The sequence below is a fragment of the Cebidichthys violaceus genome, unplaced genomic scaffold, assembly GCF_023349555.1.
Source record: "Cebidichthys violaceus isolate CVI_PGR_0920_01 unplaced genomic scaffold, fCebVio1.0.p SCAF_28, whole genome shotgun sequence".
Lineage (NCBI taxonomy): Eukaryota > Metazoa > Chordata > Actinopteri > Perciformes > Stichaeidae > Cebidichthys > Cebidichthys violaceus.
This window is the reverse complement of record NW_027176461.1, coordinates 4,999,769-5,012,304: the sequence shown is the minus strand read 5'-3', so window position 1 is coordinate 5,012,304 and position 12,536 is coordinate 4,999,769. Positions and strand designations below refer to the sequence as shown.

Sequence of the window (12,536 nt, the reverse complement as noted above, 5' to 3'; positions counted from 1 at the left end):
CTCTAAAACCACATTTCACCCTGCTCTTACAGTTCTTCTACACAACAACGGTGATAATGCGCAATTTGAGGTTTTTTTTAATGTACACGCTCAGCTCGAATACCTCAGAACTATATAACTGCAGTAATGAGTTTATTCAAATGATCTGAAGGCTCGATCTTAAGCATTATCACCTGCTCATTTATTATCTTCGTGGACACAATCCAAATTCCTACAGCTGTGCACCAGAAGCAGTTCCATGCTAAATAAGCAGTAACACTTAGAGTAACTACCTAATAATGTCAAACACTTAATAGACGTTCACCAACTATTTTATTTTGGACCGTATTGAGGTGTGACTGCCTGAAGAAGAACAATCATTCTCCAGTCTAACACGCCTATACTTGTACATTGTGTGCTGCACTAGTCTAATAATAAATAATACATTCCAAATTGTCATTATTTTTTATTAAGGTATTATCATTATCATTAGTATAGTTGTAGTGTGTAAACCACAAGTGAATGTTTGATGATGTGATTGAGAGGATTTAAATTTCAATAAAGTAATGGATATTATTTGGGTGTATTTATGAACCCGGTCACCCTGAAGGAGACAGGATGAAACATGGCACATTAAGCTTCTGCCATAAACTGCAGCTGGTGACAGTTTAACAATGCCCCCTCAGCTGTACCCTTTACCCCTTTTACACATGAGAATGAAGCCGCCTTCACAACATTTCAATTCACAGATTGAAAACACATGAACAATAAACCAAGTCAGGGAAAAACAATCTGTGATACCGAAGTTACTGAGGTGTGATATAGCGAGCACATAACTAGCAATTAATAAAGTGAATTAAAGAAATGGAAAGCTGGTCTTTTTTGAACGATGACACATTTCTGTCCCACTTGAAGAGCACAAATACACTTTATATTAAACACAAAAAAAATCAATAATGTGTCTGACCATCCGTGAAATCTCAAAAAGTTGTAATCTGTTCAAAAGAAACTGAAAGCAGCGTCACGATGAAGCGCAAGGTGGACGCCAACATGCACAAGCTAATGCTGGGGCAACACCCCCCTCTAGGGACCAATACTGGTATTACATGCAATCGTTTAAATACAAGTAGTCTACATTAATAAGCGACAGAGGCTGCGAGAGGCAGCACGAGCTTTTAAAATGAATCAGTAGCCTGAAAAAAATAACTTCTTTCAAGCCCTTAAACTACAAAGTTATTAATAGCGATATATTTATCCATATACGTACTACTTACTTTAGTTAACTTACAATATATATCTTGTGAACATATTGCACAAGCTGCACTTTGTAGACTATTAAGCGTAATCATATTGCACTCTGCTGTGCGACTCCAGAAGTTACTGTCTGTACCTACAGCTGACTTTTACGGTCAGGCCCGTCACGTCCCGGTGGGAGTGACTATGTTAATCAGCATCAAAGTGGAACAGACTAAGTTCTGGGGTGTCACTCATCTGATTGGGTGCCTTTGTTGTTTCAAATCGAGGTGTCCTCTCTCCTTTATTGGCACCAACGGGCCCCTGGGGGAGAAGACATCTTTTACAGTAATGCTGAGCTCCTGCTTGGACTTTGAAACTGCTGGGTAAAATGGAGTAGCCTAAATATATATATATATATATATATATAAGGAAAGATGGCCTGTCAGAGACATGAAAAAGCCAACAGGCCGAGGGGAGAGCTGAGCTGCATGCTGGTCGGTGATGGAGCAGTGGGGAAGACGAGCATGATTATCAGTTACATCTTCAACGGATACAACAGCGAGTACAGACAAACAGCTTTTGATGTTTTCACCGGTGAGTGATGGTTATTCTTTAAAGGTTGAAGCCTGCTTGACTCAGCAATAAACCTGGTTTCTATTTGACTTACAGGTTTGGTTCACGTGAATGGCGTCCCAACTCGTATCAAACTGATAGATACTGCTGGACAGGTAAATGTTCCACACCACAATGGGATTTCTTCACCAGACCAGTTAGTCCTTTCTTCCTCATCTCTCATGAATGTATCTGACAGGAGGAGTTTGGCCATCTTCGCTCTCTGTGCTATGCTCACGTGGACGTCTTCGTTCTCTGCTTCAGCCTGGTGAACCCTGTCTCCTTTGACAACATCGCCTCCAAATGGATCCCACAAATCCGAGCCGGCAACAAAACCTCTCCCATCCTTCTGGTTGGAACTCAGTCGGACCTTCGCCACAATGCGGACGTCCTCATTCGCCTGGACCAGCGGAGCGCCAAACCGGTGCACTTCAGCCGGGCCAGGAGGCTGGCACACAGGGTCAGAGCTCACGGCTACGTGGAGTGTTCTGCTCTGACACAACACAACCTCAAAGATGTGTTTGACTGGGCTATATTTGCTGCCATCAAGCACAAGCACACCGGCAGAACCTCTCCAAAGCTCAGCCTGCTCAATCGTTTCAAGATTTTTTGTGACTGTGGATGGAGGAAAATCTTCAGATTCATCTGATGTGTGGTCAAAGAGTGGATTGTTAGTACTCTGCTCAGTAGACACAGTCTGTTTGGGGAGTCTTATGACATATCGTGCATTTGTTTTCAAATGTTTCTCCACAGAATGTGACGTGTGCACTGAAACATAATTCATGATCATTGACAACCTGCATTGACATGCATTGAAATGTTACAATCTTTATCTAAAACTCATTGCATTAATTAGGCTACATATTCTGCTCTTTTTTTTTTTACGTCTTCTCTGTCCTTTCCTTTCATATCATGTTTTATTTGTTGCCATTGTTCATATTTTTGTGTGTGTATGTGTGTTAAAGCTTTGTAATAAATGCACTATGCAACCCATATTTAATTGCCAGTTGCTGTGTGTTTTTCTTTTAATTGCTTTAATAATGAAATTGGATAACATTAGTCTGCAGACCCTGCAGAGGAAGGTAGCCTGCTGTTAGTGAAGAAATGGAGGGAAAACACAAAAGAGTCATTTAAGACAAATGGTCACCTGCTGATACTTTGAAGTCTTACTTTACAAGACAAAAGCCATTTAAATCCATTCTCTGTTTCAAAGCTTAGGCTCAGGCATGTGCACCACAATTACTTTTAAAACAGCCACCCACTTGGAAACGTCTTTGGTAAAATGGTGATCGAAGATGAAAGTTTAATTAGGATTAACCCAAAAGGATTGTGATATTAAAAGAAACTAAGATGATATTCATTCAAATGTATTGTGACATTTGCCATAACAACTAAGACCGAGGTCTTATTATTTTTAAGTTGTCTGTATCTTATTAATTTGTATGTATCAGAACAACACAACAACACTAAAGAAAAAAACACAAGACCAACAAATAACAGCATTATCTGCAAATTCATTTTAAATATTTGGTTGTGCTTCTTGCGTTCATCTTGTAATAACTTATGCTATTTTACTGTGCTTTGGGGTAAATCCAAGAGGATTTGAGTGCCTTGAAAGACTGGGTGTAAAAAATGTAGCGTACCACTTCCCCTCCATAAAATATGTGCGTGCAAGACACCTAAACCCTGCAGACAAAAGGTGTATAATTAGTTTTTATATCAGTGATCAGTTCAATAATTTGAGTTGAATTTGCAGACAAGTTTCCTTTTTCTGAGAAAACATTTTGTGAACTGCACAGAAACCGTCGACTCTGCTCGTGCGTCTCACGGCTTGTCCGTGTTGTATAACTACGTTTCCCATCATGCAACAGCACGTTACCCCGCTCTGACCCTGTGACTGAAAATAATCTGATCAGCTGATCTGACCTGGCAACAAAATAACGTAGCTAGTGAAATCTGCTAGGGAGGGGGCCGAAGAACAAAACAATGACACCGCTCGGAAGGATTCACATACAGTAACACTTTTTAAAAGACTTTTTAAACGAAATAGCGCGGATCTCCCTCCCGTTTTAAAACAAAGTAGTCCGCTGATATCCGAGCTTTTGACGTCGACTGGTTGTTGTTTTTGTTGATATGTTGTTACAGCTCAGTTGACAGACTTGAGGCTAGCTGCTTGTTTGTACGGCTATGGACTGTTAGGGCTTGCTAGCCCGCTAATTACAGCTTTTTTTGAGGGGGGGAAAAAAAAAAGTTAAAACTGTCCATCGAAACCAGCTAGTCTTAAACTAAGTGTTGCTGTTTGGATGCCACACTATCTACCGAGTTTGCCAGCGAGCTATTGTGGGTCCGTTTGCTAGCTAGCCTGTTGTTAGCATCAACATTTGCACATTCATCCTTCAGGGAGAGTTCATTGTCTCGCTCGGTACTGTATACCTGTAACGTTACATGTTATCATTGTATTTATTTCGTGAGCTCACCTTCGACATAACTTATGTAATGCTTGCAGCTAAATGCTAACTTTGGTTCATGAACAAGCTAACTGTTAGTGGTAAAAACATATCTGGTGTAAGTCAAGGAGACAGCTGTTCCTGCTTCACTGCCTCACTGTTTGTTGCACTAAATAACGTTATTATTACCGTTGTAAGTGTTTGAAATCCATGCTACGAAAGCTATTTTGATATATAGTATTATTGTTGAGGGTTAGCTGTTAGAGTCAGTGGATCACCAGCCCTGTTACCATGCAGCTGTTGTAAGTTGTTGTTGTTGTTGTTGTTGTTGTTGTTGTTGTAAGATTTCCATTAACTGCTTTTGGAAATAGCTGGTACTATTATCAAGGCAGTTACAATAAGCACCGCTCTGTTTTCAAGTTTACCGTGTGAGAAACGATGAGTGGTCATGGCTCATCTTCAGAAAAGGGAGTCAATACTAGCCTAATATGTCAAGAGAGCTATGCCTGTGGTGGCTCCGAGGAGGCTGCGTTTGAGTGTGATGAATGCAGAAGCTTGCAGTGCGTTCGCTGTGAGCTCGAGCTCCACGGTCAGGAGCGTCTGAAGAACCACGAGCGGGTTCAGATAGGACCTGGGCATGTCCCTTACTGTGACAACTGTAAAGGAGGTAACGGAGACAGCGGCAAACGCCACAGATCTGCGGTTCGCTGCCAGAACTGCAAAGTCAACTTGTGCCAAGACTGCCAGAAACGCACCCACAGTGGAGGCAACAAGAAGAAACACCAGCTCATAACTTACCCTCCACCACCCACACCCGCCGAGGTCCACTCTGTCCAGGCAGCTGTCCCGCCCGCTGTCCAAATACCCGATGAGACCAAATCTCAGCGAGCAAAACTCCTGGAGAAGATTTCCAGTTTTCTCTTGGTTGACGAGAACGAGGAAATGCAGGTGAGTTGAGCAACAGTCACACTTTTTCATGTATGATAACAGAATCGATACAACAAAACAAATAAACAAATGTTAACTTCGAAACTCTTTGTTTCTCCGAAGATAAAAGACGAATCTTCATTTGTAAAGAGCCTCAGCTGTAACCCTGACCAGCTGCTGAAGGTGGTGTCCATCTTTGGCAACACGGGCGAGGGCAAATCCCACACCCTGAACCACGCGTTCTTCATGGGCAGAGAGGTGTTCAAAACGTCTCCCACGCAAGAGTCCTGCACGGTGGGTGTCTGGGCGGCGTTTGACCCCTTCCGTAAAGTAGTAGTCATCGACACGGAGGGGCTGCTCGGGAACAGCTCCAAACAGGGCCAGAGGACCCGCCTCTTGCTCAAGGTGCTCGCCATCTCCGACCTCATCATCTACCGCACCCACGCCGACCGACTCCACGACGACCTCTTCAAGTTCCTCGGGGATGCCTCGGATGCTTACTTGAAGCATTTCACCAAGGAACTGAAAGCCACAACGGCCCGCTGTGGCCTGGACGTCCCTCTGTCCACCTTGGGCCCCGCGGTGGTCATCTTCCATGAAACGGTCCACACTAAGCTGCTCGGTTCAGGTACAAATATCGAAACTCTTCTGTTACTCTCGGGTCATGGGTTGAGCGTCATTACTTCATCTGTAAGCACATTCATTAGACAAGTCAAAGCTGTAAACAAGAATTTATTTGGGAAAACACCCTTTGAAACAACACTTTGTGACTGTATCACCATGATTGTAGGTCTGCATCACCATGAGGGACGAGGGGCGGGGCTTTAAAGTAAACTAAGGTTTAAGCTCTGCGGATGATTTCAGCTTCAGCAAATACTAGTTTACAGCCTGTTTTTACGTCCCCGTAGCTAACAATATGCATTCCAACTTTTTTTTAGTGAAATGTGGAAACGGTACTTCTTGGACTAAAAAGGAAAACTGTGCATACTGTGTAGTAAAGTAAAAAAAAGCGTCACATATTTATAGCTGTTTGAAAGACAATGCCAGTTTTTTGTGTATTATGCTTTAGTCCAGCTGTCAACCATTTTCCAATTTATACGAGTCACTACAATTTAAATGTAGTCCCTGCTTATGAGGGAGAAAAAACTAAATATGGTCGGCGAGTGCACATGTTTTGCAGTAAGTGAATTATGAAGGAATATTGGAGTCGTCAAGGCTTGGGGAAACAAATGTAATAGATTTATTACGCATGTGTCTTCTGGGAGGGATGGCTGACGCTGCAACATTCTTGACACTTAAATATTTAATTTCATATTTTTTTTTCTGTCACATAACATAATTGGTACAATGAAGCACGGTATTGTAAGAATGCCGTTGTGTAACTGAAGCAAATGCTGATTATCTTCCGTACGTTCTGATTACACTCCGTGTCCCTTGTTTTAGATAAATCCTCCGAGTCAGTAGACCGGCTGCTGTCGGAGCGCTTCAAGAAGCTTTCCCGTTTCCCAGAGGCCTTCAGCTCTGTGCAGTACTGGGGCACGCAGACTCTCACCCCGCCGACTGACTTCCGTGGCCTGCAGAATAAACTGGAGCAGCTCCTGGATAACAACGCCACCCGTTCCCCACGCACCCCTCTGGTCATCTTCAAAGCCCTGCAGGTAGAGATGTATACAGCTTGACTATCGGCCTGCTTCAGACTGGCTGGTTGTTGTTATAAAGCCAGCATTGAACTGATGCTGATGCATCTTTATTTTAATTCAGATAAAGATGCATTTACATCAGCGCAGCTCATGTTACCGTACATAAAATGCAATGTTTCTAATGCACTTGGTTTCGCCTGGGTCTAGCTAATTTCTGCTGGTCCTTGATTGTCCTACAGGCATTGAGTGAGCGCTTTAATGGAGAAATCGCAGGTGATCTTGTAGCCCACAGCTGCTTCTTCCCCGACGAGTACTTCACCTGCTCCAGCCTGTGCCTCAGCTGCGGGTCAGTACCATCCTCCCCTTTTTTTTTTAAATACATTCCAACCATTATAACTTTGACTTCAATCCCTCGCCTCCCTCTGATTTGTTAATCATTCTGGCGTTTTACTTTGGCCCCAGATCTGGCTGCAAGAACAGCATGAACCACTTAGAAGAAGGAGCGTGCCATGAGGCAAAGCACCGTTGTCGCTATTCTGTTCAGTATGATAATCGCATTTACACCTGTAAGGTAAGCACAGTTGCTCACCTCTACCGCTGACTGTGTCATCACTCTTGTTCCATGACTGATGAGCAGAAAAGTCACCGTGCGTTGCATCACTTTAGGCTTGCTATGAAGGGGGAAAGGAAGTGATAGTTGTCCCTAAGACCTCGGCTTCCTCAGACTCTCCATGGATGGGCCTCGCCAAATACGCCTGGTCTGGGTGAGTAGCAGCACAGTGACCTGCAGGGTCATGTGTAACAACGCTTGAATTAGGCTTGTGTTACCTTTTACACAGCCTAATTTTAACTCTGTTGTTCCAAACTCCATTTTTTTTTTTTACATTTATATTTTCACAGAGACTTGTACATCCATGTGTCTGCTGTATGTTTTAAGGTACGTCATTGAATGTCCCAACTGTGGCGTGATCTATCGGAGCCGTCAATACTGGTACGGGAACCAGGACCCTGTGGATACAGTTGTCCGCACTGAGATCCAGCATGTGTGGCCCGGGGTGAGACAAACCAGCTGTTTGATCTGTTATTATGCTGCCTTAACCGTCTGTAATCACACAGACCTAGAATTACGTCTAGAGGTGACCATTTGTCTACTTTGCGTCGTTAAAAAAAAACCTGTCTCCCGTTTGCAGTCGGACGGCTTTTTGAAGGACAATAGCAACGCAGCGCAGCGTCTTCTGGATGGAGTCAACCTAGTGGCCCAGTCTGTGTCAGAGCTCAGTGTCAAGCCTGCCAAGGCCGTCACCTCTTGGCTGACGGATCAGATCGCCCCAGCCTACTGGAAACCCAACTCCCTCATCTTGGTGAGTGACACACAGCCCCACCTTCTGCCACCCACCACCGACAGCCAAGTCAACACTCTGGTGTCCAGAGCTATGTTTACTGTCCGTGGTGATCTTTGCCTATTGCGCAATACAAGGTTTTGCAGGTCATAAGATAAAAAAAAACTGAGATCAATAACAGCTTCTGTTGTTGTTGTTTTTTTTCCCTTGTACAAGGTGTGCCATAAGTGTCACGCAGTCTTCCAGGACAACGACACCAAGCATCACTGCCGTGCCTGCGGGGAGGGCTTCTGCGACGGCTGCTCTTCCAAAGCTGCACCCGTCCCCGAGAGGGGCTGGGGTCTTGCCCCCGTCAGAGTCTGTGACATCTGCTTCGAACAGAGGGCTTCGTACGCAGGTACGCACTGTCCCTCTGCTGTGTGCGCTATGCGGCCGAGTAACATTCGGTTGTGGCAGGGGGACTTGAGCAAAGATATTTTGTTTTTTCTCTACGCAGAGCTGCTTGAGGCAGAGCTCGAGGAGGAAGAAGGTGGAACCCTGGCCAGGAAGGTTGGGGAAGCAGTCACCAACACTATTGGGGTTGTGGTCACTGCCATTGACATCCCGCTTGGTGAGTGTTGCCCTAAACAAAACATAAAGAGGACTGTTGCGTAAGGGGAATAAATGACCCAGTAAATGGGAGCGAGTGGATACAATGCCCTCTGGTGGCAGAGGTGTGACCCGGCTTATTTACAGGAAGAAAGAAAAGCAGCGAGGCCTTGTTTCTGGTTTAAACTCTCAAATATGTTACGCAGGAGCCTGACTGGCAAAGCTGTCCTTATAAGGAATAGAGCTTCTACATTTACTAAAAGTTCACAGTCCAAACGGGGGCAATTGGTTCCCAATCGGCCCAGTGTGTCCTACCGCTTCAACAATATGAATATTGAATAGACTCAGATGAGTGTCTGAAATTATATATATTTTTTTTATCAAAGACAAGTTCAAATACTGAATTTGTATTTGTTTGTAACCAAAAAAAAGGTTTTACGGTCTACAAATTTAAAATCCTCCCTCACACGTTCTCGCTACAGCAGCTGGAACTGCCTTTTACCATCTCAGTGTCAGTGCCTCCATACAGGAGGGCTCTGCTACCTAATGTTTAACATTTCAGTTCTTCCATTGTTTCGTCTCAGTGCAAAGGCGAGAGAGAGAGACGATCACTTACCCCGTTTATTCATTTGTATTTACGAGACTTCCTGCCGTAAACGCACCTTTGCTGTAAATGTCTCGAGTCAGTAACGTGACTGCATTGAGGTTTCTTGACATTACGTACGTGAGGGGTTCTCATAGACTGCGCTGTAGTCTGGATCAGTCACTCTATGCACACATTTTGTCCTAACCTTTTTTTATAATACCAATATGACGCGTTTCTGTCAAGATAATCCCAAAACTGGCTCTGCTGCATTGGAAGAGATTGCAAAGACCGGGCAGGAATAAACGCTGTACTCACTGAAAAACACAGTAAAATAGCCCTTTATATTTATTCCACCCAAAGCATTAGTACTATGATTATTGGGCTGCTAAATAAGACTACTCTATAGACCTATATTGACTGATAAAGGACATATATGAATGTGAGTTTGATATCCTGCTGAAAACTCCATATCCATCACCACCCCAAATATACCTCAGAGCTCTAATCACAGCAAAAATACTTACCTCCACATCCAAATCTTGTCTCCATGTTTCCATGGATACCTCAATCAAGACAGCTAAGGGTTGAGGGTTCTGGTGCACTTCAAACAGTAGTGAGGAAACATGAGCATTGGAACGCTCTAGTATTTTAATTACGGTACGTGAATTTCGCCTCCAAATCGAAAAGGAATCGCTCAACATTTTTGGGACGTTGCCGTTTTAGGGGGAGGTTATGTGCTGGACTTCTGGGTTTCTTGGCCGGGAGCAGTTGCCAGGCAACCAGCAGAGATTTCAGGAAGTCGTTGCTTCCTGCCAAGAAAATGTCCAGGACACAACCCCCCCCCCGAAAAAAACACATCTTGCCGCTCTTATACTTCAGTTTTTTGCACGGATTAAAGAAACAATAAACTATTTATCTTTGGATGTTGATAACCGGATATTCTCTGCAGTACATCAGGTTATTCATCAATGCCCTTTACCGGTAAATGTAACGTTGGTCTACAGTATCCTTTGGACAGCGTTAGGCTCGCAGTTCTCTTCTGCGTCGGGTCTTTATGCTAAGCTAAGCTAACAGAAACGACCGTGTTCTCAATCTCCTCAGCAAGAAAGTGAATAAGCACATGTCCAAGACGGTCACGTCAGTTCCTTTTTAAATGTCAGCCCTATAATTTACAAATGTAAAAGCGTTACCTTATACTCTATGTGATACCTGCTCGTGTATGTTTGCGTACTTGTGTTACGCGTCACCCTCTAGGCCTCGTGAAAGACGCCGCTCGTCCCGCCTACTGGGTGCCTGACCAGGACATCCTGTCCTGCCACAACTGCCAGCGCGAGTTCACTGCCAAGCTGTCCAAGCACCACTGCCGTGCCTGTGGCCAAGGGGTGTGCGACGACTGCTCCCCGGAGCGCCGCTCGGTCCCGTCGCGGGGCTGGGACCACCCCGTGCGCGTCTGCGCCGGCTGCAACCAGAAACCGGGAGAACTTTAACAGGGGAAGGCCTTCCTTCCTCAGAGCACCGGAGAGAGAACCACTCGCCCACTCAGCTCGCAGTCTGTCACTGCTTTACCTCCGTCAATCTGAAGGTTCTGTCTCGTTTCTGTGGAAAGGAAGTGTTTAGGCATACATGTAGGACGTTTAGCAGAGTTCCTGTGGCCTTTGTAGAACAGCCGGAACATGTGAGTTACTTGACTTGAGTCTGAAACCTACGTTTCCACTCTGATTATTCAGAGTCAATATTTTGATTCTTATTGACACCAAGTCCCTAATTTTACGTTGAATAAGGCTGTTGAGCTATTTTTCTACTATCAGAAAATATATATATATAAAAAAAAAAAAAAAAAAGTATCATTTAAAGAGTATTAGTTAGTGGAGAACCCTGTGGGGTCAGTGTTATTAGTTTCCAGCAGTTCTTATTATTGAGTTCCTCTGATGTCGCACGTGTAATGGCAAGCTGATATTTGATATCCCTGCAGGCATGTCTGCAGGTTCCATTGCATGCTGTATTGCAACATTTTAGTTTTCTTTTTTTTTTTGCACTACGCCTTTTTCAGCTGTTATAGGCTGTTGCTTACCACGGCCAAAATCCAGATATCCAGATGATCAACTAGTCTGTCCCCCGAAGCTGAGCTGAACTCTGCCTCAGTAGAGTCTAGAGTGTGGATATCTGGTGTGCCAAATATCATTCAGGTCACTGTGTCTGTGCTGGTGTGATGTTTAGATTTTATCATGTCATTTGTGGATGTATGAAAACATAGAACTATGTTAGAGGGAGTGTACATTTAAAACACTAAAAAAAAATAATTATTTATGTATTGAAGATTTAAAGACATATTAACACTCTGGCATGCATGACAGTCTGAGAGATCCATGGCCTTCTACGTGTTCAGAGGACGGTCTCTGAATAAACCTCACTATCTCTTCTACCATCCGTGTTATAAAAAATGTATGTATTTCATGTTTCAAAATTTTGTTTTCTTGACACCTTTTGATTTTTAGTTGTTTTTGTTCGTATGGACATTTGTTTTGCCGAACTGAAGAGAATCCAAATGTGTGTTCAAACCAGCTTTACATATTTCACTCACGCCTCCACGTCTCCGTAGGCAGACTGACAGGATAAGGACAACACATTTTAGTTATGTTTCAGCTCTTCACAGCTTGTTTTTTGTTTTTTTTCCGTTATCATACCTCCGTTATTGATTATGTATTTTTTTTCCTTTTCTGGTTTTTGTTTGACATGAATTACTGTATGGATATTTCTATATATATACGTTGTAGCGACTGTATGCAAACCACTCTTTCTCGCCTTATAGTTTTTGTCCTCTTGTCTTCAAGCATTACACAGAAGAAGAAAAAAAAAAACGATGCTCGATTGTGGCAGCGATACGATATTGAACCATATTTAGTGACTGAGAGCTTTACATGTGGATATCATACGAAGCACAAGGTGATGCCTTTAACACATATGCTTGTATTTTGGTGTTAAAAATGAGAAGGAAAAAAAAAAAAGGGTCTTTGTCAATTGTAAGCTTTGTAGATAAAGTGAATTCTCCCTTTTGCTCCTAGCTTTGAACTTTTTGGTTTTGATGTCTGATGAGGAAATGTTTTGTCTGCCTCGTCTGAAAATAGATTTATCTGTCTGAATGTTGCATCACACACACACACACACACACACACACACACAC

At 43.4% G+C, this 12,536-nt stretch overlaps 2 protein-coding genes across 2 annotated transcripts; both read left to right on the top strand.

Annotated features, from left to right (window-relative positions):
• The first annotated feature begins 1,649 nt into the window (after window positions 1-1,649).
• On the top strand, window positions 1,650-2,547 carry LOC137880387 (rho-related GTP-binding protein RhoV-like). The gene is made up of 3 exons (XM_068721724.1): window positions 1,650-1,809; window positions 1,885-1,943; window positions 2,027-2,547. The coding sequence occupies exons 1-3, from the start codon at window positions 1,650-1,652 to the stop codon at window positions 2,474-2,476; spliced, it is 669 nt and encodes a 222-aa protein (XP_068577825.1). The 3' UTR covers window positions 2,477-2,547.
• A 1,237-nt stretch (window positions 2,548-3,784) lies between these two features.
• Window positions 3,785-12,410, top strand: LOC137880344 (zinc finger FYVE domain-containing protein 1-like). The gene is made up of 11 exons (XM_068721668.1): window positions 3,785-5,222; window positions 5,325-5,829; window positions 6,645-6,859; window positions 7,081-7,187; window positions 7,304-7,412; window positions 7,508-7,605; window positions 7,779-7,896; window positions 8,032-8,202; window positions 8,398-8,578; window positions 8,678-8,791; window positions 10,610-12,410. Exons 1-11 carry the CDS (start codon window positions 4,713-4,715, stop codon window positions 10,840-10,842), a joined length of 2,361 nt encoding a protein of 786 aa, XP_068577769.1. The 5' UTR covers window positions 3,785-4,712; the 3' UTR covers window positions 10,843-12,410.
• The last annotated feature ends 126 nt before the right edge of the window (window positions 12,411-12,536 follow it).